The following is a 26518-nucleotide window of genomic DNA, read 5'->3' on the forward strand; positions in this document are numbered from 1 at the left end:
CTCAGATGTAGCCTAGCATGAGAGGCAGCCACACCCCTTCCACTTGTCCAGACCTCAACCTTGAGTGTCCCACAGAGCAAGTGTTGGTGGTGCCCCATATGACCGATGTGAGACCAGGACTCACCTGCTGGAGGGACTTGCCCAGGGTTACAGGGAACAGGTGGCAGGGAAGCTGCTGATTCCTGGTTCAGAGTACTCTCCCCTGTGCAGGGTGACTCAGTGGGGTGAGTCATGGGTGCAGCCCCAGAGCCCAGTGTCTGGCCCTGTGGGAAGAGGGCAGGAAGGGGAGACACAGCTGCTGCCCTCAGAGAATCTTGGTGTCATGCCCAGCATCACTTATTGAGATGAATATTAAATGGTAGCATGAAAAATGAATAGAGAATGAATGTGTGCCCTTCAACTTAAACTGCCTTTCTGATACAGGTCTTACTCTCATTCATTTATTCATTCATCAAACATTACCTGGGAATGCATGTTCTGGGGACACTGTTCTGCACTTAAGGTGCTCCTAGAGTGGTGGGAGAGACAGACATGGTTTCAGTATGTGAAGGATTCAGGGTGGCTTCCCAGAGCCAGTGACGTTCAAGCTGGATATTGAAGGAGTGACATTGCAGCAGGCAGTGGTGCAGGCATTCAAGACAGAAGGAGTGTGCCCAGACGCTGGGGTGAGGGTGGAGAGCAACTGGAGAACCTCAGGAGCCTGCTGCGGTGCTCAGGTATGGGGATGAGCGTGGGTGGGAGATGAGTCCAGTGAGGGAGACGTTGAACGTTAAACTTCATTGTGCAGACAAGGGGGGAGGCAATCAAGGGTCCGACTTTCATTCCCTTAATCAAAAAGCATCTACTATGTGCTGACTATTCTAGAGGGGACATGGCAGAAAACCGGACAAAGTCCTTGCCCTCATGGGGTTCTAGTAGAGGAGAGAGATGATAAACAAGCAAATAATATACATAATGGTGATAATATATTATGAAGAAGATAAAGCAGGACAGAAGGAGTAGGGTACCAGGTTTGAGGCAGGATTCCAGTTTTAAATCAGGTGGTCAAGGAGGGCCTTGCTGAGAAGGTGTCACTTGAGTAAATATCTAAAAGAGGTGAGGGGGGCTTCCCTGGTGGTGCAGTGGTTAAGAATCCACCTGCCAATGCAGGGGACATGGGTTCGAGCCCCGGTCCGGGAAGATCCCACATGCCATGGAGCAACTAAGCCCGTGCGCCACAACTACTGAGCCTTCACTCTAGAGCCCGCATGCCACAACTACTGAAGCCCGCGCGCATAGAGCCCATGCTCCGCAACAAGAGAAGCCACAGCAATGAGAAGCCCGCACATGGCAACGAAGAGTAACCGCCACTCACCGCAACTAGAGAAAGCCCGCGCACAGCAATGAAGGCCCAACGCAGCCAAAAATAAAATAAATTTTTTAAAAAATTTAAAAAATTTAATAAATAAATAAACAAATAAATAAATAAAGGTGAGGGAGTGAGGCATGTAGGTCTCTGGGGGAGGAGCATTCTGGGCAGAAGAAACATCAAGTGCAATGACCAGGAGCAGGGAGTGTGCCTAGCATATCGGAGGGACAGCAAGGAGGTGAGGATGCCTGGAGTGTGGTGGGTGAAGAAGAGCTCCAAGGAGGTGAAGTCAGAGGAGTCGAGGGAGGGGCATTGGAATTGACTGTGTGTCCCTTGGCTTTGATTCTGAGGGTGATGGGAGCCCCCAGAGGGTTTTGAACAGAGAAGGGACCTGATCCATCTTGGGCTTCAGCAGGATTGCTCTGATTGCTGAGTGGAGAACAGACGGAAGGGAACACGGGAGGAAGCAGGGACGTATTTAGGAAGTTGTGATCACGCAGGCAGCTGGGCCAAAGGTGATACAATGGTGGTGATGAGAAGTGGTTACATCCTGGATATATTTTATTTTATTTTATTTTTTGGCTGCGCCGGGTGGCTTGCGGGATCTTAGTTCCCCAACCAGGGATTGAACCTGGGCCACAGCAGTGAAAGCGCCGAGTCCTAACCACTGGACCACCAGGGAGCTCCCCTGGATACATTTTAAAGGTAGAGCCAACTGAGAGAAAAAGAGGCAACAAGGATGCCTGGAGTCAAGTTTTTTGCCCTGAATACCTGGAAAGATGGTGTTGCCATTTGCAAAGATGGAGGAAAAACTAGAGAAGGAGCAGGTGGCAGGTGGGTGGCAGGTGGTAATAGGATTCGGGGTTTGGACCCTTAAGTTTGAGTGGCCCATTAGACATCCCACCAGGGAGGGCAAGTAGGCCACTGCCCATAGGAATCTAGAATTTGTGGGAGAGGTCCAGGCTGGAAGAGGCCAGCATAGATGGTCTTAAAGCAAGGGAAGAGGCTCATCTATAGCAGCATGGAGCCCAGCTGGAAGGCTGCTGCGTTGTCCAGGAGAGAGACTGGGACTGTGTGAACAAGAGCAGGACCCATCGGCTGGAGAGAAGGGTCAAAGGCATTCAAGAGATTTATTTAAGGGAATTCCCTGGCAGTCCAGTAGCTATAGTTAGGACTCCTTGCTTCCACTGCAGGGGGCACGGGTTCGATCCCTGGTCAGGGAACTCAGATCCCGCAAGCCATGTGTCCAAGAAAAAAAAAAAAAAAGAGAGAGAGAGAGAGAGAGATTTATTTAATATGACTACACTTTATTTCAATTATGAAAAGAATATATTTGTTGTAAAACATTAAAACAGTGACAGAGGCTTCCCTGGTGGCAGTGGTTAAGAATCCGCCTGCCAATGCAGAGGACGTGGGTTCGAGCCCTGGTCTGGGAAGATCCCACATGCCGTGGAGCAACTAAGCCCGTGTACCACAACTACTGAGACTGTGCTCTAGAGCCCTTGAGCCACAACTACTGAGCCCACGTGCCGCAACTACTGAAGCCTGCATGCCTAGAGCCCGTGCTCCGCAACAAGAGAAGCCACTGCAATGAGAGGCCTGTGCACCGCAACAAAGAGTAGCCCCCACTCGTTGCAACTAAAAAGAAAGCCCACGGGCAGCAACGAAGACCCAGTGCAGCCAAAAAAAGAAAACAAACAAATAAATAAATAAATTTATTTAAAACAAAACAAAACAAAACAGTGACAGATATTATGAACTAGAAGCCACAGGCCCTGTGACTGACCATGTGCAGATAAGCACAGAACTGGCACCTGGGGGAGGGTTTCAACCAGGATGTGTAGTATTTAAGGTTTCTGCCCGGACATCCAGAGGAGACAGGCAGACGGTCAATGAGGCGTTCGTGTGGCACACAGGCTGGAGACTTGGAAGGCAGGAGGAGTCTGGCTTGGGGTGGAAATGGAAGTTGTGGGCCACAGTCTAGGGAAGTATGTGCATATGTGTGTGTCTGTGTGTGTGTGTCTGTGTCTATGGAAGAAGGTGAAGGTCTGAAGGTGAAACTGACAGGTGAGGGATGGCCAGAGACGGAGGAGCCAGAACCATGGCAGGAGCTAAAGTAGAAGCTGCTGCACAAGGTGCCATGAGTACCCGAGCAGCCACCTCCCTGGGATCAGGGACCACTTCACAGAGGTGGGGCATTTGACTTGGGGTTTAAAGGATGAGTAGGAGGTGGCCAGGTGGAGAATGGGGGAAGGGCATTCTGGGGCAAAGCTGTGAACAAGGACATGGACAGTGAGAGAGCAGGGCTTAGTGCCTGTGGGAACCAGGCAGTCCCCACAACACACATCACTCGCATTCTTTAATGTGGTTAATTGATGGAGATTCAGTCCAGACCAATGTTCTGTAGAGCCCTCCCCCCACTCTCATTAAAGGGGCATCACTGTGCCCCAACATTGGCATTCTGCACCCCTCTACTTGTTCAGGTTTCCTTTTCTCCTTGAGGAGCGGGGGAAATGCTGGTACCACAACATAGCTTTCCAGGTCCTTTGTGGTCTGGCCCTGCCTCGCTTCTTGGAGGCCGCCTTCCCTCCCACCCTGTGAGCAGCCTCCGTAATGCCTGACCTGCACCCTCCTCTCAGGCCTTTGCACATACCTGGGGCCCTCTCCTCCCTCTTTCCTCCTCCTCCGCATGCAGCTGGCCAATGACTTCTAGTCCTTCCCTCCTAGACATCACCTCCTCCAAGAATTTGTCTCTGACCACCCAAAAATGAGCTTTGGACTCCTTCTGCATGGTCCCACCAAGGCCTGTATTTATCCCGACTATAGCACTATTGTCCTGTGTGCATATAGTGTGTGTTAAGTGTCTGTCCCCTCATTAGATGGGGACAAATAAAGCGAAGGAACGGGGTCATGTTCTTGTTGATTCCCCAGGGCTGGCACAGAAAGTGTGTTTGCAGACTGAGTTATAAACACTTGGATGCTTGAATGAGGCGTGTTCCTATAAAGGAGCACTGAAGGAAAGGCTGGGCGTCTGGGAGCTCCCTCGCCCCAGCACGGTTTGGGGTTTCCATCCCAACAGCTGGGAGGGTGGGAGTGGGGATCCCTAATATTGGGAACTGCTGCCACCTGCTGGGCAAGGCCGGTGTTGCCTTGCCCACGCCCTCACGGCTGAGCACCTGTGTGCCCAGGTTGGGATGATGACAGTCTCTACCTGTCCTCCAGAAGCTCTCGGGCTGGTGTGAGAGACACCTTGACAGTGACAAGACAATGATGTGGAAGTATATGGGCTTTCGGGGTCTGGAGGCGGAAGGGGAGGCAGCTTGTGTAGAATTCAGGAATTCTGTCCCCGGGGCAGAGTTGTGAGGGGCTCAGAGCAGGAAGGGCCAGACAACCCAGGCTCTGAGGCTGGGGAGAGTGCGTGTCCGTGTGTGTGTGTGTGTGTGTGTGTGTGTGTGTGTGTGTTGATGTTCTCCTGTTGTGGCTTTTCTGCTGCTTTCTGGCAGATTTACTCCCTCTTTCTCCTCCCCTGGGAAGTCTGGCCCTGGCCCATTATTGTACAAAGTGCTGGCCATTGTGTAAGGGTCACTCTTACTGTGACCCTATCAGGAAGGCCCTCCTTTAGTTCCATTTCACAGATGAGGACGATGAGGCTCAGAGAGGTAAACACAAACCAGGTACTGAAGTTTGGGTGACATGGTTTGTAAGCCACCTAGCCCTGCAAATCCAAGCTGTTTTGACCACAAAGTCCAGCCCTGCCCAGCAGGCAGCTCTCCTTCCCTCTTCCAGACTCCCCAACCCCAGCCCACCATCTTCTAGCTTAGTCTTGAGGCCTGGGCTCAGCCATCCTGGGGGCACAGCAGAGGAGGGACATACGGGCAGTAGGCAGCTGGGGAATGAGCCTCAGTGCTCAGTGTGTGATATTTAAGGTATTTGTGATGGAATTGACTATATGCCTGAATACATTGCTCTCCTTTTCCCAATGAGAAGATTTTCAAAAAAGAAATTTGGCCCAATAGTCTAATTAAAACATTTAGGGATGCAAATGAAATAAGCGGCTCCCGAGTAATGATATTTAGTGAAAACATTTAAAATGGAAATACTTTAAATCACATATATTTACAAATAACTTTATTTCGAAACAATTCTTTTCCACGCTCATGGTTTGTGAAAGTTTATTCAAACCCTTCACTTGCATTTCTGCTTCTCATTGTCATATCATGTGTCATCCCTAGCATCTCCTTTGAGTTCTCTAATACAGTTTTCTTGAATGTGTCATCTTCACTTGTGCTTGGAAATACAGAACTTTTTTTTTTTTTTTTTTTTGGCTGCACTGCATGGCATGCGGAACTTCCCTGACCAGGGATTGAACCCGTGCCCCCTGTAGTGGAAGTGCGGAATCTTAATCACTGAACCATCAGGGGAACCCAGAGCTTTTTGAATCCATGAATGATGCTGTTGCTGGAAAAATTATTCCAAGTCATGAGAATGGTCATTTTTCATCTCAGTGGTAGGTTAGTATTTGTGATCTCCCTAGGGTAGTACAGAATTATATAAAATAGCAATCTCCTAGTCTTTTATCATTCTCTTGCCCTGTTTTCTTTTTCTTCACAGCACTTCTTACCATCTGGTATACTCATTTGTTTATTGTTTATTTTCTATCTCCCTTCCCTAGAATGTGAGCTCCGGTGGTCAAGAAACTTTGTCTATCTTCCTGTTTTATGTCCGTCACTTGGAAACATGCCTGAAGCATAGTAGGTGCTCAATAAATATCTGTAGAATGAACGAATATAAAAGTCTTAGAAATGTTTGATAGCCCAGTGGCAGCCAGGACCATGCATGCAGATGGCACTGGAGTGGGATGGGAAGGCAGCCCTGCCGGACCCACCCCCATGTAAGGAGGGCATCTAAGTCGGGGGCAGCCTGTTGTCTCAGAGGATTAGCTACCTACAGGGAGACTGAACAAATTATAAAATATATTGAAGACAATTGGGGAAAAGGAAGTAAAAATCTGGAAAGGGGGAAAGCTAGGATGAACCCTGTGCCACTGGAATTTAAGGTCTGAATGGAAACTATTTTTCAATATATGGAAATTGTATTAGTTCGGGTTTTCGGAGAACCAGAACCAATAGGATAAATATAGAGAAAGAGACTTATTATGAGGGATTGACTCATGCAATTATGGAGGCTGAGAAGTCTCACAATCTGCTGTCTGCAAGCTGGAGACTTGGAAAGCAGGGTGGTGGAGTTCCAGACTCAGACAGAAGGCCTGAGAACCAGGGAGCTGTAATGGTGCAAGTACCAGTTCAAGGGCAGAAGACGACCAATTCCAGCTCAACAATCCGGAAGAGAGAATTCAGCCTTGCTCTGCCTTTTTGTTCTATTCAGGCCCTCAGTGAATTGGATGATGCCCGCCCACATCGGGGAGGGCCACCTGCTTTACCCAGGCCACCAAGTCAAATGCTAACCTCTTCTGAAAACACCCTCACAGACACACCCAGAGGTAATATTTAACCAGGTATCTAGGCATCCAGCAGCTCAGTAAGGTTGACATATAAAATTAACCATCACACAGATAGAGGAATAAACATAGGTATAAATGTGTATGTTTATGTGTATATATAAACATGTGTCTACTGAGTGGGCCTGGCAGTAGAGGTTACCCTAATTGCATTGAGCACAACTAACACCCAGATCTTGGTTTCTAAATATTATTCTCCACCAAAAAGAAACAGGTATTCTTGCTGAAATGGTTAATTCCAGGGCTGGGGCAGGGAAAAACAAGATGAACCTGGAATTATTATTATTTTTTTTTGCGGTACGCGGGCCTCTCACTGTTGTGGCCTCGCCCGTTGCGGAGCACAGGCTCTGGACGCACAAGCTCAACGGCCATGGCTCACGGGCCCAGCCGCTCCGCGGCATGTGGGAATCTTCCCGGACCGGGACACGAACCCGTGTCCCCTCCATTGGCAGGCGGACTCTCAATCACTGCGCCACCAGGGAAGCCCCTGGAATTATCTTATTGAGCCAGAAAGAATGGACGTGTCCAAAGAATGATGCGACGCATCAAAATGACAAGAGGTCAGCAAGGGGCACCCGTTGACCAATCCTGGGACAATTTAAGCATCAAAATAAATGATAGGAATGGATTATAACCTATTGAATAAAATAGGCAATCACAAGTTCATCTGATAAATAAGTAAATGAATAAATGGGGGTGAAGAAAAAGTTTTTTATAATAGGCCAACTAATAAATGTAGAAGAAATGATAAAATTGGAAAATCACCATTTGCAAACCATTGTATTAATAATTAATTCAGGCAAGAAACATCAATGGATGCTGAAACCTATGAGTGAAAGTGGGATGAAGAAAAGGATGTTTCATAGTCTTAAAGTACCTCCCTTCCCCAATACCTACTAATTATGATCAAGTGATCAACATTACCAACACCAGTCATGGTTCCAAATGATACTGAATACAAGAACACAGCATCAGGAGTTCCCTGGCGGTCCAGTGATTAGGACTCAGTGCTTTCACTGCCGTGGCCTGGGTTCAATCCCTGGTCAGGGAACTAAGATCCTGCAAGCTGTGCGGCGTGGCCAAAAAAAAAAAAAAAAAGCACAGCATCATTTTTGTGGTATTTCTGCCCAAAATATATAACAGTGGTCTAATTGTGAGAAAGAAATGGACAAACCCAAACTGAAGGACAGTCTACAAAATAAGTTCCCTGTAATCTTCAAACATGTTAAGGTCAAAATTAAAAGGCAGGCTGCAAATTGTTCTAGATTGAGGGAGACCAGAGAGATGTGACAACTGGGTGCAATGTTTGATACCGTATTAGTTTTCTAACCCTAAAAGGATATATATATATATGTGTATATACATTTTTTGACATTGAAGAGCAGTTTGAAATTGTTTCAAAGTAAAAAGATAAAAGAAATGCCTGGCACGAGTGTTAGACCTTTCTGGCCGACTCCTGCTGGCCTGTGGGATTCATTATTGGACAAGCTCCTGTGGAACCCCTGTGACTGGACGTGAGGGGCCTTTGTGCCCCCACTCTTCCTGACTCCCTGACACCCTTTTCTGATTATATCTGTGCTTCATCCCTGCTAGCCCCAGAGATACGAGAGCAGAGGTCCTGTCTGGATCATGACATACAGCAGCCTTCAGAAACACACTGAATGAATCTCCTCCACAAAAGGGGTTTTTGGGGGTATAGCTCAATTCCACCTCTTCACCTGGGTTCAACCAAAGAAATTGGAGTCTGGCTGTTAGAGGTGCACCTGGCTGAGTGGGACCCAGACAACCAGGAGTCATGTCTGCAGGGAGCTTCCTGGGGGGTCTTGGAGGAAGTATGTACTATTTAGAGTGGGGTTGAGGGTCTAATCCCCAAGATGGAACCTTGCTGCAAAGGCCTCTCAATGGGGAGGCCCTCTTACACGTTTGAGGTCACTTGTGCTCTCAATGGTCACATCGAGGGGGGTGTGGGATACTGAGATTCTGAGACTTCCCCTACCCACCCCCCCACTCAGAGCACAGCACCTCCACCCACACTCCAGGATCAGAATGTTGGGAATACTGGAGGAATAATGAGCACTATTGTGGGAATACTGGAGGATATTGCTAGGTGGGGACGGACCGTTCAAGATGTTAGGAGCCATTTGCCAGGAACGGTTGAACTTTTGCCCTTCTGTTTTCTGCTGAGCTAAGGTTATGGTTGTATGTGTGGTGATGCCACTCAAGCTTCCAAGATGCCAACTCTTCAGCATGGGGGACTGGGGCACCTCTCAGCGTTGGCGTCATCCGGCCGTCACTCCTTTCTTATCTCCTGACGTCAGTAGAGCGCCCCCTTGAGGGGAGGGGCACGCATACCTGGGCAAGGAAACTCTGGGTCTGGCTGGAGGGTTCCAGGATCCAGGAGTGGAGGCAGGGACAAGGTCAGCCTACCCGGGGCGGGGCCTGACAGGGAGTGCCTTGACAGGAAGGGAGGGCAAAGGGCCACGTCCTCCGCCTGCCCCACCCTGCTGACAAGAGTCCCAGTCACCAGGCCACCCTCTCAGTCTGGGGCCCTCGAGGGGTAAGTGTCCTTCTGAACCCACCTTGTCTCTTTCCTGGGGATCAGGTGAGAATTCCTTTCCTCCTTTGTGGGGAGGGGGTCCAAAACCCTGCTCCTTCTGCTTTCCTTTAGGTAGGAAGGGGCCACACCTACTAACCCCTCAGCATGATGCAGTCCCCTGCCCATGAGACCGGGGCACTGGGGGGCAGGTACAGAACGTCTCAGACCCTTCCCCTCCTGACATCAGCATCAGGGCCAAGGCCAGGGCGGAAGGGCCAAGTGGGGCACCTTGTCCGGGCAAGCCGCAAACCACTACTCTCTCCTCTGTCACCCTACCACAGAGCCCAGAATCCCAAGTGGCTGGAGCACTGGGGGATACCCAGACAGAGCCCTCGCTGGACCAGGTCCTCCGGGAGCGGGATGAAGCCATTGCCAAGTGAGAGGAAGCTGCTTGTGGGGGACGGGAGGGTGGTGGCTGGCTCACCCTCAGGCTCCGTCCTGCCAGGAGGGGAAGGGGGGACGTCAGGCATTCCTGGAAGAAAAGCCACACTTTGTCACACACACAAATATCCACTCTGTCACAAGGCGGGGGCTGTGGCCATACTTGTCCACCCTCAGGGCCCAGAACCGGATCTACAGGGCCTGGCGCCCAGGCTGCTCTCTCTGCCCCCTCAGGAAGCGGGCAGTGGAGGCTGAGCTGGACATATTCAAAGCCAAGTTGCGAGCTGTGGAGGCCCAGCTGCTGGAAGTTCTGGAGGAGAAGCTGAGACTGAGGCAGGAGGTGGAGGCCTGGGAGGTAGGGTGGACCTGCCGGCCGGGCCCAGGGGGCAGGGCCAGACAGGCACAAGCCTGGCCCCTGAACCTGCTCTCCTGCCTCCAGGACGACATGCAGCGGCTGGTGAGGCAGCAGGTCGAGAGTCAGCTGCAGAGAGAGTCCAGGGGCGCCCTGGGAGCCCCCATGGACCCTGGCACTGCCAGGACCCCCCGGGTCAGATTCTCCCTGAGTTGGTGGGGACGTTGGCGGTGAGAGAGCTCAGCCCAAGACCTTGGGAGGAGTAACTTTATTCATTAAAGTTTAAGGTCTGACGCACCCCCCACGCATCCTCGTGCCCTCTCAGTGCCCACCTGAGTCCTTCTGTGCAGAAACAAGGAGCAGCCCGCAGGGCCTTGAAGCCTGGGGTTTCGTGTCCCCTTCTGGCCTTTCTTAGGCCAGGAAGTCTCGGACGGCAGCCATGAAGTCCTGCGGGCAGTCGCTGTGGACCCAGTGGCTAGCGTTAGGCACGGTCTGCATCTGGGCCCGAGGGAAGAGCCGTCTAATCTCAGGGTGGTGGCTGGGACTGTCCGCCGGAGAGAAGGCCACCAAGAGGGGGTGAAAGTAGGAAGATGGAGAGGGAAGGAGAGAAGTGGAGGCCAAGCAGGGAGGGATGGAGAGCCACGTGAGTCCAGCTGCCCAGTGGTGTTTCTGGGTTTTCAGGCGCCCCCTGCCCACACCCCAGCCCTCCCCAGGCTGGGGGCTGGGTAAGTCAGGTATGCCCCTCCCACCACCCAGCCTGGCTTACAGCACGAATTGAGAGTTTCCACCCAGGAGGAAGAGGGCTGGCCCAGAGTAGGTTTCTGGTCGTGGTGGGAAGTTCAAGATCTTGTCCAAGTGCTGGGCCAAGGCATCCAAGTTAACCCTCCACGTGAAGCGCCCGTCCACCTCCACCAGGTTGGTGAGCAGGAACTGCCGCATGCTTATGCTCTGTGGGGGTCCAGCAGTTGCGGGTGGGAGGGACTCCTTGTGAGGCCCGGGGCCGCCACTCTTCCTTTGCCCACAACACCATACAGGGGCTTGGGTGCATTACCTGGATAACACAGCTGAGCTTCTCATCCATCAGTTTTCGGGCACTAGAGAGGGACGCCACATCCGGGATGTCTATGGCCCTCATGGCTGCCACGTAGTTTGGAAAGTTCAAGCTGGACGGGCTCTCTACTGGGCTGATGTCCACGGCAATCAAGCGCTCCACCAGCTCTGGCTGTGGGAGAGAATCAGACTGGGGACCTTAGGGCAGGCATAGCAGGTCTCAGGCCTAGTTCCTGGATCCTGAACTTGGCCATCCAAGGCTCAGTGGAGTTCCAGGTTGCCTCCTGGGCACTCAGGGTCTACAGTGGACGGGAAGAAGCCCTGGATAGAGACGGCTCACCCTCTGAAGTGCCAGCAGCATGGCTGTCCTGCCTCCCATGCTGTGGCCAAGGAGGACGCAGGGCACTAGGCCCAGCTGGGGCAGGAGGTCCTGCAGATCCTGGCTCATGGCCTCGTAGCTCATGTCTGGGCTGTGGGGGCTGTCACCATGGTTCCGAGCATCCACTGTCAGCACCTGGGGAGTGGACGAGGAGGGCAGCCCTGGCATCCACATTCAGGGCATAGCCAAAAGCCTGGCAGATCTGCAGTCTGAGGGAGGTGGAGAGCCTGGGGTGGTGGGGAGATCCAGAAGGGGACGAAGGGCCCGAAAGGTGAGAAGGCCCAGTTCTCAGAACTTGGAGGCCCAGATGACGAACCTGGAGCCACTGTGCCAGAAGGCCCAAGGAGTGTGACCACGTCTCTGGAGGTATGGCCTAGCTGGGTGGCAACTCCAGAGAAAGCAGACACCAAGAACTGGCAACAGCTGGAGCACAGCAGGACGGGCTGCTGTACGAGGTGGAAAGCCCCGTATCATCCCTGGTGAACAAGCAGGGTCTGGCCCCCTTAGGGGGTAGAGTATTGGTGCTTAGGCATCTGACAGCAGAGCCTAGGTTAGGGTGCAGCACGCAGACCTGTAACACGAATGAAGGACAGGATGGGTGAAAGCACGAGGGAATGAATGGGGTTCATCTAGGGCCTGGGTCTGCCCTGGGGCCTCCAGCCTTAGAAGGTCAATCTCTTCTTTCATTTCTGTCGAGAAGGACCTGCCACTCCCAGCGTTGAGGACAGAGAAGCTGGCCACACCTCAGCCTCCTCTAGGGCCCCGCCCACCCAGGCCCCACCTCCCTCGGGTCCCCACCTCCCTCGGGTCCCCACCTCCCCCGGAAGCTCACCCTCCGGCCTGTCTGCTGGGCCAGGGCCTTGGCGATGGAGTTGAAGTTGGTTTTGCAGCCGAAGAGCCCATGCAGAAAGACGAGGGGCGGGCGGGTTGCCTCCCCGTCCAGAAGTCTGTAGGAAAGCGGCACCGGCCTGGCGGGAGGAGCAAGGGTAGGGGAAGGGTCTGAGCCGGCTGGCGAAGCGGCCTGGGAGAGGGCGGGCCCAAGCGGAGGAAGTGGAGCCATCTGGGTTGGACTGGAGGGGGAGGGGCGAAGGACGAACTTGCACCTGACACCCTTGACTGACCTCGGCTCGGTGCCGCCTTGGCTGCTGCTGGGTGCGACAGGCACTCTGGAGAAGCTGGGACTGGAGGGGCCGAGGCCCCTATGGGGGAGCCTCCGGGCGCGGGCCCAGCGAAGCATCTCCTGGATCTCCTTCCCGGCGCGCACCTCGTGGCGTCCCCCGGCTCCGCCTCACTCAGAGCCCCGCCCAATTCCGACTGGAGCCCCGCCTTCTCCCCGCCCCCTATCGCGGAGCGCCCCTCCTTCGCTCACGTTTCCTTACGTAATCCCGGAAAACTGTCCCCCGAGGCTCCGCCCCTTGCGTCACTACGTAACTCTGTGGGCACCAAGCCCACAGGCGAGAGCACCGCACCTGGCCACGCCCTGGGCGGAGCCAACCAATACCCTGGCCCCGCCCTGCTAAGCTCCGCCCGGCCCCTCCTCGCGCAGAATTCTTGCGGGGAATCGGAGCCTGAGTTTTGTGAGTCACGTTCCTGCAGCTCGTGACGTACTGGATTTGGGGCTTGAACTCCGGCCGCGGGGCAGATCCTTGGCAAGCCGAGGAGGCGCTGCCTGGGCCCGCTGCGGACCCCGCACCTGGCTTGCTCCGGATGCTGTATTTTCTGTGCCGCTGGCGGTCGCAGGCGAGAGGCGCCATGAGTGGCTCCCGTCGTCGAGGTGCCAGCCTGGAGGCGCCGTGCTCTACAGCTGCGGGCCCGGGCAGGCTGGATGGAGCACCTCTTACCATTCCTGAAGTCTACTCTAGAACGAGCTAGGAGAGACTCTAGAGGTCATTTCCAACCCGCCCTTCGACCCCCGCTCCCGCCCTTTACTGATGAGGAAACTGAGGCAAATAACTTTTACAAGCGGTATAACGTGACCTCTGGTCTGCGAGTCAAGGTGGGAGGTCAGGTGTTTGTACTGAAGGGGGCATTTGCTGCACCGAGCTGAAATGGTTCAGATCTGCTCACCCCCGCCCCCCATTTACCAGCAGAGAAATAAATAAGACCTTTATTTCCCACCCCCCTCAGCACATCGTGCAGGGAAGTCGCCTCCTTTTGGAGCACTGACTGGCTGCCATCTTCTCTGACCAGTCTGGGGTAGCGGTGGCAGTGGCGACATTGTCTCAGGTCTCAGCTGGCTTCCACGGCAGTCCAGCCTTCAGCAGTTGCAAGAGTAGCTGCTTTTTCTACAGCATGCTTCTGCTCAGAAACGGTCAGGGGTAATTTCCTGGTGGTCCAGTGGTTAGGACTCCGTGCTCTCACTGCTGAGGGCCCGAGTTCAATCCCTGGTCGGGGAACTAAGATCCCACAAGTTGCGCAGTGCCAGGCACCCCCAAGGACTATACTGCACACCTCCCTTCAGGTCCTTTCCCACACCACTTCCCACTGGGATGCTGTGTCCACTTTCCAGATAGCCAGTTGCCCAAGTCCTCAATGTCTTTTAAGGTCCAGGATAACTGCCACCTCTTCCTTAAGCCTTCCCAGCTTTTCCCAGTTGAAACTAATCTCTTTCACCACATGTTCTCAAAACATTTGTCAGAGTCTGGACTCCTATGTGTCCACCATAGGCTGGGGGCTCCTGAAGGACCTGGGTCATGTTTTGTTCATCTGGCGCAAAGTGCAATAGTAATTTTACTGAATGATTATGGAGAGATTCAAGCACTAGCTGAGGCTTAGGTGTAGGTTCAGCTGGTAGCTGGGTCAGTGCCCCCTCCAGGACATGGCACCTGGGCTAGCCAGGGTTCCACTGGCTTCTCCCCCACCTCCTTAGGACAAGCCTGATGGAATCAGTACAGTAGGATGGATCCTAACTCCATGGCCTCATATATGCCTTGCCTAATGAAGTGGCCCCCATCTTGAGCCAGCCTGGTGATGGGCAGGTGTTTTGTTCTAATCTGAGGAGGGCTTTGAGGTCGCTGGGGACTCTAAACACGCCAGGTGGTGTGATCATTTGTTGCCAGTATAGTCAATAGGGGCATGATGAGAACATCTGAGCCCTGGAGAGGGGTTGGTCCAAGTCCTGGGAGGGGTCCTTGGAGGAGATCAGGTAGGGAGTTTTTCTAGAACTGGTGGATAAAGGGGAAGGGGGTTGATGTCATGGTGGTGATTCAGAAGAGTAGCATTTCAAAGGTGGTTTCAGGTGGGCCCCCATCCCCACCCCAGCCTGCTGTCTAACTGGGTAACCTGAGCCTGGCCCACAACCCTTGACCATCTGCCCCCAGCCAGAGTCCTGGGTCTAGGGGCAGAAGCAGTCTTGAGACGTTTCTGAGTCCAGGGCCCCAGCTGTGTCACGTGGCCGGTCAGGACCTGGCTGGCTGGCAAGCAGAAAAACCACGGCTTGAGGTTTTCACTTGAACACTCCAAAAGAAGCAGTGGGGCCAGGAGAGGGGTTGTTGCTACCTTGGAAGGACTCTGGTGATGGGGTGTTGGGCAGGGGTCAACCTTAGGGCCGTCCACCCCTCCCATCTTGTCAGGAACAGGCCAGTGGCCTCGCTGGTGGTTGGTGAGGGTCTCCTACTTGGGGGGGTGTCAAGCCCCTGATATGCTGAGGTTGATGTAGGGGGAGAAATGGGGCACAGAATGAGGACGCTCCACCTCGGTGATCGACTCTCCACTTCCGCATCTCTGTTTCCAGCCGTCCAACCTGGGAAGGTGTTAGCATCCTTATTTTACTGCTGAGAAAATGGAGACTTGGGAGGTGAAGTCACCCAACTCCAATCATGCAGCCCCCGTGTGGCGCAACCCGAAGTCCTTTCCCAGCTGTGTGACTCCTAGTGCAGCGCTCCGAGTATTTCGTCACCGCCCTTCTGGCTGGGGACTGAGAGCCAAGGGGGTGTGGCCTGCGGCCGCAGGAACACTGCACCCTGGTGGCGGCGGCGTTGAATGGGTTAAGACAGGGAGGTGGCGGGTGTCCCTTAACCGCACCTGGCTCAGTATCGGTCACGTGGCCAGGGTTTCACCTGCCCCGCTGAGCAGGGACAATCAGGCTGCTTGTTTCCGCGATTGGTCACCATGGTGACAGGAGGGCGCCTGGGGAGGTCACGAGGGCAAATTCCTGCCCGCCGCCAGGTGGGGCAGGGGTGTCGGTCAGGCGGGTGTCACCGGGGCTCCTGGAAGACCCCTCGAGATTTCCCTTGGGGCTGTCCCCGTGGCCCCCCTCAAGTGACTCCCATCCAGCATACTCTCATAGCACCCCACCCCCAACCCAACTTCTCTCTTCCCAGATTTTGAACCTGAGTTTATTAAACTGCCAAGACTTTCGTATGCATTATCTTGTTTAATCAGCACAGCAGCCTGTCCTGCGTGGGAGTGGTGGTAATCCCCTGTGCCTCCCCCCGACTCAGGGAACACTTTGAGAACATTTGCTCCTGCCTTCTTTCATTCAACAATCAACAGATACTCTTGGGGCCTCATGCCTTTCTAGACACAGGCACCTTTCTAGAGACAGCCAGTGAACAAGACAACAGACTAATGAGCCACACGACAGTGGATGGTGTGGAGTATTTATTTTCTTCTGAGCAGGTTGGGGAGGCTCCTGGGGACCGCGTGTAGAAGACAGAGACTGCGCGTGATCATCCTCTAGCCCTGGTGTCCAGAACCCCTCTGGGGACCCTTTCTGCCGCCTCCAGGCCTTACGTGTACCTCCTCCCCTCCAAGCTCCCCACCAGACCCACAGATCCTCCATCTCCTGCTTTCACCTACTTGCTCCTCTGCTACAGAACCCCCTACAGGCCCTGCTAACTATTTGTTTTTTAAATCTATTTATTCGTGGGCTTCCCTGGTGGCGTAGTGGTTGAGCGTCCGCCTGCCGATGCGGGGGATGCGGGTTCGTGCCCCGGCCCGGGAAGATCCCACATGCCGTGGAGCGGCTGGATCCGTGAGCCATGGCCGCTGAGCCTGCGCGTCCGGAGCCTGTGCTCCGCAACGGGAGAGGCCACAACAGTGAGAGGCCCGCGTATCGCAAAAAAAAAAAAAAAAAAAAAAAAAAAAAAATTTATTTGTTTATTTTTGGCTGCATTGGGTCTTCGTTGCTGTGCTCAGGCTTTCTCTAGTTGCGGTGAGCAGGGTATACTCTTTGGTGCCATGCGTGGGCTTCTCATTGCAGTGGCTTCTCTTGTTGCAGAGCACGGGCTCTAGGTGCATGGGCTTCAGTAGCTGTGACACGCGGGCTCAGTAGTTGTGGCTCACGGGCTTAGTTGCTCCGTGGCATGTGGCATCTTCCCAGACCAGGGCTCGAACTCCTGTCCCCTGAGTTGGCAGGCAGATTCTTAACCACTGCACCACCAGGGAAGTCCCAGCCCTGCTAACTCTTGTCAACATTTTTCCTACCTCCAGACTCACGTGCACAGTCACTGTACCCCCAGTCACAGCCTCATCACAGGCACACATTCTTAAAGTAGGTGGGGTGAGGACACCTCCTCTTTTTGGGTGGAGGGATTCTGTGTATTTTGAAACCCAGCAGCCTTCACTCCTCTTGAGAAACAGCAGCCTGCAGGTTGCACACCAGCCCCCTCTGCCTGCATTTTGGAGCCTTCATTTACTGAGCGCTATGTTCCAGGCACAGGGGATGCAGGGGTGAGCCCAGATCAATTCACAGACCTGACGGTCTGCTGGGGAAGATACGAATGGATGTGTGATCACACACCCAGTAAATATGCAAAGGAAAGTGAGAGCATAAAACCGAGGAATCCTACTGGCCCTGCAGAAGTGATGCTTGAATGGAGATCTGAAGGATGAGTAGGAATCGGCCAGGTGAAGGGGTTACAGTGGAGGAGAGTGTTCCAGAAGTTGGCACACCATGTTCAATGACAAAGCCATCCCATTTCTCAAGGCAGAATCAGGAGTCATTTCTGATGCCTCCTTCCTTACCTCCTCCACCCCCATCCAATCCCTCACCTAGTTCTGTTGATTTTTATCTCTCAAACAGCTCTGATATCCATCCACTTCTGTCCATCTCCACGGCCCCATCTCGCCCCTCCATCACCACCTTCTCACTGGACCTGTCCATTCTGGCCCTTCTAGTATTTTCCCTACATAGTAGGCAGCTTGATCTTTTCCAAACATCTAATATATTTCTATGTTAATCTAGTTTGTTCCTTTTTACATTTTCCTATTTTTCTGTGCTCTGGGTTCTGTGTTCAATGCTCCTGGGGATGCATGTGGCAGACCAAAGAGTAGAAAATCTGGTTTTTGTGTTTCAAAAGCTGAAGCCCAGAGGGGAAGAGGAAGCATCAGTAGACATAAGTCTTTGGGCCAAGAATGGGAGGGGTCTGCCACTTACTTCTTGGCAGGGTCCCCAGAAAGGAATGGCTCATGGGCTTACTAGGCAGGCAGGATCATAGGCAGCTTGCAAAATTGTTCCCAGCTCTGAGCCCAAAGCAGACACAGTACAAACCACAGGACCAAAGGGACCATGGAGACAAGATGGTGATGCCTCAGCAGTGATCACTGTTGCCTGAGGGCTGGATACTGTCCAACTTCACCCTCCCCCCAGCCTCCTCCCTCATCTCCTCCATCCACCACACCCCCAGCAAATTTGGCCCTGCTGAATGTCCTGGAATTGTGGCCCAGCCACTGCCTCGGCAGAATGGAGCATCAAGGAAATAATGTTATTTCATGGCTCAGTTTATGAACTGACTTTCATAATTGCCACAATGCCATATACACGGACTTTCTTTATAAATCAACAATCCAATAATTCATTTGGCAAATATTTACTGGGCACCCGCGGATGCTAAATATGAATTTTAGAGTCAGGGATATGGCAGTTACATGGCCCTCTTCCTCAAGGAACACAAAAAGCCAAAACCAAAAACCCCCCCAGCATTTCTACTTTCAAGTAGGCAGGGTGCTGTGTTCAATAATTAGGGTGGGAGATATTAAGTAGGGTGGTAAGGAAAGGTCTCAGGTAAGGTGAAATTTGGAGGATAAGAAGGAGGCAGTCATATAAACACCAGGGGGAAATGTGTTTTAGGCAGAGGGAATAGTATGTGCAAAGGCCCTGAAGTACACAAGACTTTCCCCTTGTTAGAAGAACAGAGAGGAAGGCAGAGGAAGCTGGAGCAGAGAAAGCAAGGGGAAAAAGGCATATAAGAGATGGGCTAGGGCTTCCCTGGTGGTGCAGTGGTTGAGAGTCCGCCTGCCGATGCAGGGGACACGGGTTCGTGCCCCGGTCCGGGAAGATCCCACATGACGCGGAGCGGCTGGATCCGTGAGCCATGGCCGCTGAGCCTGCGCGTCCGGAGCCTGTGCTCCACAGCGGGAGAGACCACAACAGTGAGAGGCTTGTGTACAGCAAAAAAAAAAAAAAAAAAAAAAAAGAGGTGGGCTGGGGTGGGTCCATGTAGGGGCCTGGTAAGGGATTTGGTCTTTATTAAAGAGAAATGAGAGCCAGTAAGGGTTTAAGCGGGGAGAGACATGATTTCCATTTTACAAAGACTATTTGGCTATGCAGGAGAAGGCTGGAGAGACAGATTAGAGGGGAAGTGGAGGAGAGTAAGGAAAATCAGCTAGGAAGCTATTGTATTATCTAGTTGAGACAAGATGGTAACCTTTGACTGTGAGGTGGTCGTGGAGATAGAGAGAGGTAGATAGACTTGAGATATATTTTGAGTTAGAATTAATAGGATTGGATGAACAATTATTTTTAGTTTTAGTTTTTATTTTTGGCTGCAGGGCGTGGCTTGTGGGAATCTTAGTTCCCTGACCAGGGATCGAACCTGCACCCTCAGCAGTGAAAGCACAGAGTCCTAACCACTGGACCACCAGTGAATTCCCTGGATGAAGAATTAGATGGATATCCCCCTCTATAGGGTACAAGTGGTAAGGGAGAATCTAGAGTTCCACTTGAGGCATGTTAAGTTTGAGATGCCCATGAGATAGCATAATAGTTAACATTTATTGAGTTTAACATGCCAAGCACTGTTCTAAGTGTATATCCATTAACTCACTTACTCCTCATAATGACTGTGAGAGGGTACATGTATTATTTAATCCCTCCTTTAATAACTGAGAGAATTCAGCAACAGAGAGGTTAATTAATTGCCCACGATCACACTGCTTGGAAGCTGCAGGGCCGGGATCCAGTCCCAAGTGGTTGGGCTCCAGGGGCCATGCTGTTAACCAGTGTCCTCTACTGTCTTCGTGGCATCCAAGGAGGCAGGTGGATGCATGAGTGGGGAGCTCAGAGGAGAGGCCTGGGAGCTGGAGGATGTTAAAGCCGTGGAAATGGAGGAGACACTCACAGGGGATAAAAGTGCATTGGAGGAAGAGAAGAGGGCCTAAGACAGAGGACCTTTGGAGGATGGCAGGAAGGGAGATGGAGGAAGTGCACAGAAGGAGGAGGAAGGCCAGGCGAGGGTGGTGTCTCAAAGAGCAGGACAAGTGAGAGTTCTGAGGAGGAGAGAGAGCAGTCACCTCTGTCAACAGTTGCTAAAGGCGTGAGTAAACTCTGGATGGAAAAGTGACTGTTGGCCATGGCAACCTGGAGGCCCCAGGGACCTTGCCAGGAGCAGCCTGGAGTGGTGAATGGGTGGGGGCAGGAGCAGACAGGAGGGGCTGATTGGCATGTGGGCAGGGAGGAAGCAAAATCAAGGGTGAGAGAGCTCTTGAGGTGAACAGAGAAATGGGGTGGCATCTCTTTGTAGATGTGAAGTCAAGGAACTTTCTTTTTTTAAGATGGGAGATAAATATGTTTATATGTTGATGTGAAGGATATAGTAGAGAGTGGGTGGTATTTGCTAATGCAAGAGAAATAAGGTATTTCTGAGGGAGATTTTTTTTCTATCTACCTTTTTTAGTTTTTATTTTTAAAATTTAAGAAAAACTTAATTTATTTTTATTATTTAATTTAGTTTATTGGATCTACCTTTCTTTATAATTTAAATTTAAAATTTTAATTTTATTTTCTTTTATTTTTTGGCTGTGCTGTGCAGCTTGCCGGATTTTACTTTCCTGACCAGGGACTGAACCCAGCAAGACAGTGAAAGCACAGAGTTCTAACCACTGGACCGCCAGGGAATTCCCTGGATCTACCTTTAAAAAAAATACTTTTTATTATGAAAAATTTAAAACATGTATGAAGGGAGATAGAATCACCATCATCCATCACCCAGCTTCAACAATTACCAACTCAAGGCCAATCTTGTTTCATCTCTACCCTATGTATCTCCTCTCCCATCTCTGCATTATTTTGAAATAAACCTCAGACATCATACTATTTCATCTGTAAATATTTCAGTATGTTTCTCTAAAAGCTAAGGACCTATTTGTTTTTTAAACATAAACCAGCATATCATTTACATACTTTTTTTCTTTCTTCCCCTCCGTACCACTGGCATGTGGAACTTCCCTGACCAGGGATCGAACCTGCACCCCCTGCAGTGGAAGCACAGAGTCTTAACCACTGGACCACTTAATATTCCTTAATATTATCAATTATACACTCAATGTTCACTTTTCTAATTGTCTCACAAATGCCATAAATTTTAACAGGTTACATCAGGAAACAATTAAGATCCACAGCTGTGACTGGTTGATATGTCTTGTGTTTCTTCTTTTTTGATCCATATGTCCCTACATCTCATTTTTTTCCTTGAGTTTTTTTGTTGTTGTTGAAGGACCCATTTGTCCTATAGAGTTCTCCACATCTGGATTTTGCTGACTGTATTCTGGGTATATGTGTTCCTCTCTCCTTTGCATGTGCTGTAAATTGATCTTCTGATCTAGAAGATTGATTAGATTCAGATTTCACTTATTTATTTGCTATTTTTATTTTTGTTTTTCTGCATGTGTACCCCACAAGAGATGTTGTACTTGATTCTTCTTTTACGGCAGCCAAGTTGTACTGGTTAGGACCCCTTTGGCTGGAAACCCCAAATCAAACTGGCTTAACCAATAAGAAAAGCCGCATCTCCTACAACCAAGAGATCTAGAGGAAATTCAGGGCCCCGAAGAGAAGACAGTTACTGGATAGAAAATGTTTCCAGGGCTCCAGGTTCCTCCTCTCCAGATCGACGTCCTCATCATTGGTCGCGGTCCTCGGGCTCATTCTCTTTGGAGGTTCAAGCTGGCATAGAATTCCAGATGTCACCACCTGACAGGACAACGTCCAGGGGAAGATGGGGTGCTTTCTTTCCTAGGCAAGTGGAAGCCTAGTCCTGCGGCCTGGCAACAGACCTTCCCTCCTGTCTCACTGGCTGTAAAAGTGTCACATACCCAGTCTGAGCCAATCACCATGGAGGGAAAGAGACCAACCACCATGATTGGCTTAGTCTAATCAGGAGTTATCACTGGAGCTGGGGGTGGGGGTCTGCTCTAGTTACCTATAGAGGCATAAAATGAATATCCCATATCTTTGCACACTGAATATTTGTGAATGATGTTACCTAGAAGTGGAGTTACTGGATCTCAGACTATTTTTTTATACTTATAAAGGACCTTATTTTTTGTAGAAGTGGTCAAATTGCCCTCCAGAAAATTGGTTATTGTATCAATATATACTTCACCAACAAGGGAAAAGGAAAACAAGAGGCGGAGGAGTGCAGTCCTTAACAACTTGGGCTCTAGAAGACCAGATGCCTGAGTTCAAAGCCCAGCGTCTCTGTGTAATGTCTGTGTGAACTTTGGACAACTAGTATAACTTCTTTGTGCCTCAGTTCTCCTATCTATAAAATGGGGATGATGATGATAATACCACTATTCAGTCAACACTTACACTTAGAAATTGTTAGCTAGTATTTTCTTTCATATGGGATATCATCAAAGTGCTGATTAGTGTCGCAGATCCTTTCTCCGCTCTTGACTGCGCCTCTGGGAGGCTCACCTTTGCAGGCTGTATTAGCCTTGTCTTCTGGCTTCTGAGGGCGAGAAGAGAGAGATGCTGGACTATTTGTTTCTCCTGCTGCTCCCAGGTTTGCTGTGGTTCCAGCAGAGGGTGTGTCCTTCTATAGCTGTGGCTACTGTCCAGCAACCCTGTTTCCCATGGCTCTTTCAACCCTGTAACTCGGTTTCCTCCCATTGCTTCTTTAGACTTGGGGGGGGTAATGGCTCCCCACTATTCACTATTGTTAGTTTCTTTCTTTCTTTTTTTTTTAATGCTGCTGGAGATGCAACTCTTTTTATTTATTTATTTGTTTGTTTGTTTGTTTGTTTGTTTATTTTTGGCTACGTTGGATCTTCGTTGCTGTGCGTGGGCTTTCTCTAGTTGCGGCGAGCGGGGTCTACTCTTCGTCGTGGTGCGCGGCTTCTCATTGCAGTGGCTTCTCTTGTTGCGGAGCATGGGCTCTAGACGCGTGTGCTTCAGTAGCTGTGGCACGTGGGCTTAGTAGTTGTGGCTTGTGGGATCTAGAGCGCAGGCTCAGTAGTTGTGGCGCACAGGCTTAGTTGCTCTGCGGCATGTGGGATCTTCCCGGACCAGGGCTCGAGCCCGTGTCCCCTGCATTGGCAGACGGATTCCTAACCACTGTGCCACCAGGGAAGCCCTCTTTCCTTTTTTTTTTTAATTGTTAGTTTCTTGGTACCTCAATATCCTTTACTGAATTCCCTAGCTCTACCCATACCTCTCTGTACATAGTCCCTCCAATAAAGTCTCTTTAAAATCAAGCATGCTGGACTTCCCTGGTGGTCCAGTGGTTAAGACTCTGCCCTTCCAATGCAGGGGGCACAGGTTCAATCCCTGGATGGGGAAGTTCCGCTGGCCACGTGGCCAAAAAATAAATAAATAAATAGATAGAATAAAATCCAGCATGCTGTCTGCTTTCTGCCAGGGCCCCAGTGATACAATTAATCTTTAAAGTTTGCCAATCTAAAAGGGGGGAAAATTTGTTTCACTTAGAGAATTTAGAGAAATACCACTTAATAGGGAAGTTATACATCTTTTCATATGTTTATTAGCATAAATAGTTATTTTTATAATTGCTTCTTCTCCTTTGCCTATTATTCTTTTGGACTGCTATACTTTCTCTTGTTGATTTGCAGGAACTCTTTATAGTAGGTGTTTTAACCATTTTTCTCTTACATATGATGCAAACATTTTCTCCCTGTTTCTTGCTTATCTTTGAAATTTGTTCATTTTCCCCTTCTATGTAAATTTTTTTATTGTGGCAAAAAACACATAACATAAAATTTACTACCTTAACTATGGAGTATAGTTCAGTAATTTTAAATAAATTCATATTGTTGTGAAACGTATATTCAGAACTTTTTCTTTTTCTTTATTTGGGATCTTAGTTCCCCGACCAGGGATCGAACCGGTACCCCCTGCTGTGGAAGCGCAGAGTCTTAACCATTGGGCTGCCAGGGAAGTCCCCAGAAGTTTTTCATCTTGTAAATCTGAAACTATACCCATTAAAGGACAACTCCCTTATTCCTCCTCTCCCTGCCTTGGTAGCTATCATTCTGCTTTCTGTCTTTTTTTTTTTTTTTTTTTGCGGTACGCGGGCCTCTCACTGTTGTGGCCTCTCCCGTTGCGGAGCACAGGCTCCGGACGCGCAGCCTCAGCGGCCATGGCTCACGGGCCCAGCCGCTCTGCGGCATGTGGGATCTTCCCTGACCAGGGCACGAACCCGTGTCCCCTGCATCGGCAGGCGGACTCTCAACCACTGCGCCACCAGGGAAGCCCTGCTTTCTGTCTTTATGAATTCGACTCCTCTATGTACCTCATATAAGTAGAATCATACAGTATCTGTCTTTTTGTGGCTGGATTATTTCAATTAGTATTTATCTTTAAGGCTCATCCATATTATGGCATATGTCAGAATTTTCTTCCTTTTTAAGGCTGAAGAATATTTCATTGTATGTATAGACCACATTTTACTTATCCATTTATCCATAGATGGACATTTGCATTCCACCCCTTGGCTATTGTGAATAGTACTATGAACATGGGTGTGCAAATATCTCTTTGAGACCCTGCTTTCAACTCTTTTGGGTATATACCCAAAAGTGGCATTGTTGGATCATATGGTAGGTAAAGTTTTTTACCCCCATACTGTTTTCCACAGCATCGGTACCATTTTACATTCCCACCAAAAGTTCCAATTTCTCTATATCCTTGCCAACAGTTGTTATTTTCTGTTTTTTTTTTCTTTTTGAGTTTTAGGAATTCTCTATATATCCTGGATATTAATCATATATCAGATACATGATTTGCAAATATATTCCAAAACCATCCTGTGGATTGCCTTTTCATTCTGTCCATAGTATCTTTTGATGCACAAAAATTTAAATTTTCATCAAGTCCAATTTGTCTGTTCTTTTCTTTTGTTGCTTGTGCCTTTGATGTCATATCCAAGAAATTGTTGCCAAGTCCAATGTTGTGAAGCTTTTTCCCCACATTCTTCTAAAAGTTTTGTTGTTTCACCTCTTATGTTTAGGTCTTTGATCCAGTTTTAGTTTTTGTATAAGCTGTGAGGCAAAAGTCCAACTTCGTTCTTTGGCATGTGGATATCCAGTTGAAAAAACTGTTCTTTCCTCATTGAGTGTTCTTGGCATCCTTGTTGAAACTCATTTGACCATTTTTGTGAGAGTGTATTTCTGGGTTCTCTATTCCATTTCATTGGTCTATATGTCTGTCTTTATGCTAGTACCACACTGATTTGATTACTATAGTTTTGTAATATTTTGAAATCCAGATGTGTAGATTCTCCAACTTTGTTCTTCTTTTTGGCTATTCAGTTCCCTTGAGATTCCATATGAATTTCAGAATGAATTTTTCTATTTCTGCAACACAAAAACAAAAGTGCCATTGGGATTTTGACAGGGGTTGCATTGAATCTGTAGATCACTTTGGGTGGTATGGATGTCTGAGCAATTTTAAGTCTTTCAGTCCATAAACATGGGGTGTCTTTCCATCTATTTGTGTTTTCTTTAATTTCTTTCAGTAATGTTTTGTACTTTTCAGTGTACAAGTCTTTCACCTCCTTGGTTAGGTTTTATTTCTAAGAATTTTATTCATTTTGATGTTATTGTAAGTGGAATTGTTTTCTTACTTTCCTTTTCAGATTGTTTATTTATTTTACATTTTTTATGCACTCAAATCTGATCATTTTTTTATTTGACTTCTGGGGTTTGTGTCTTGCTTAGGGAGGCTTTCCTCATTTTTATATCATAAAAATGCTTTCTGCATTATCTTCTAGTTCTTTCTAGTTTGCTTGTTTGTTTTGTTGTGTTAGACCTTTAATGCATCTGGATTCCCAATGAATTGCCAATGATTAGCATGTGGACAGAAGGAAAGGTGGAAGGATAGGGATAGTAAAAAGTGTTGGGACTTCCCTGGAAGTCCAGTGGTTAAGACTCCTCTTTTCCACTGCAGGGGGCACGGGTTCAATCCCTGATCAGGGAAGTAAGATTCCTGATGCTGCTGTGCAACATGGCCAAAAAAAAAAAAAAAAAAAAAGTGTGGAGACTGGGTGGGGAGAGGGAAAGGAGGAGGGGCAATATAGGGGCAGGGGATTAAGAGGTACAAACTACTAGGTATGAAATAAGCTACAGGGATATGTTGTACAACATGGGGAATATAGTCAATATTTTGTAATAACTATAAATGGAGTATAACCTTTAAAAATTGTGGATCACTATATTGTACACCTGTAACTTATATAGCATTACTGTGCATCAACTATACTTCAATAAAAGAAAAACTGTGGAGGCTGGAACAGCTCTAGGTGGCTGCATTGTTGGGTCTGGGAAGGAGGCACTGAAGGGTCTGGAATACCAGGCAGAGAAATTTGGGTTGAAATGTAACTCCGTGTCCCTACTCAAATTTTTCAACCTTTCTCTTACTGGCTTGCATACAA

At 49.7% G+C, this 26518-nt stretch overlaps 1 protein-coding gene and 1 long non-coding RNA gene across 6 annotated transcripts; one reads left to right on the plus strand and one right to left on the minus strand.

Moving 5' to 3' along the window:
* Positions 1-7279: 7279 nt before the first annotated feature.
* LOC308628514 lies at positions 7280-10493 on the plus strand. Its single transcript, XR_014017540.1, has 4 exons — positions 7280-9423; positions 9744-9838; positions 10078-10198; positions 10283-10493. It is a non-coding gene; the product is annotated as an uncharacterized lncRNA (long non-coding RNA).
* ABHD11 (abhydrolase domain containing 11) lies at positions 10449-12912 on the minus strand. 5 transcript variants are annotated; one of them, XM_081255516.1, is made up of 6 exons: positions 12746-12912; positions 12457-12592; positions 11586-11759; positions 11247-11417; positions 10962-11143; positions 10449-10655 (listed from the first exon to the last, which is right to left on the minus strand). In XM_081255516.1, exons 1-6 carry the CDS (start codon positions 12859-12861, stop codon positions 10607-10609), a joined length of 828 nt encoding a protein of 275 aa, XP_081111642.1. In that variant the 5' UTR covers positions 12862-12912; the 3' UTR covers positions 10449-10606. The 5 variants fall into 5 exon arrangements, with proteins under 5 accessions (XP_081111642.1, XP_081111641.1, XP_081111640.1 ...); XM_081255515.1 differs by having other exon boundaries at positions 10449-10739; XM_081255514.1 differs by having other exon boundaries at positions 12457-12912.
* Between the last annotated feature and the right edge of the window lie 13606 nt (positions 12913-26518).

This window comes from Mesoplodon bidens (genome assembly GCF_964165515.1).
Source record: "Mesoplodon bidens genome assembly, chromosome: 15".
Taxonomy (NCBI): domain Eukaryota; kingdom Metazoa; phylum Chordata; class Mammalia; order Artiodactyla; family Ziphiidae; genus Mesoplodon; species Mesoplodon bidens.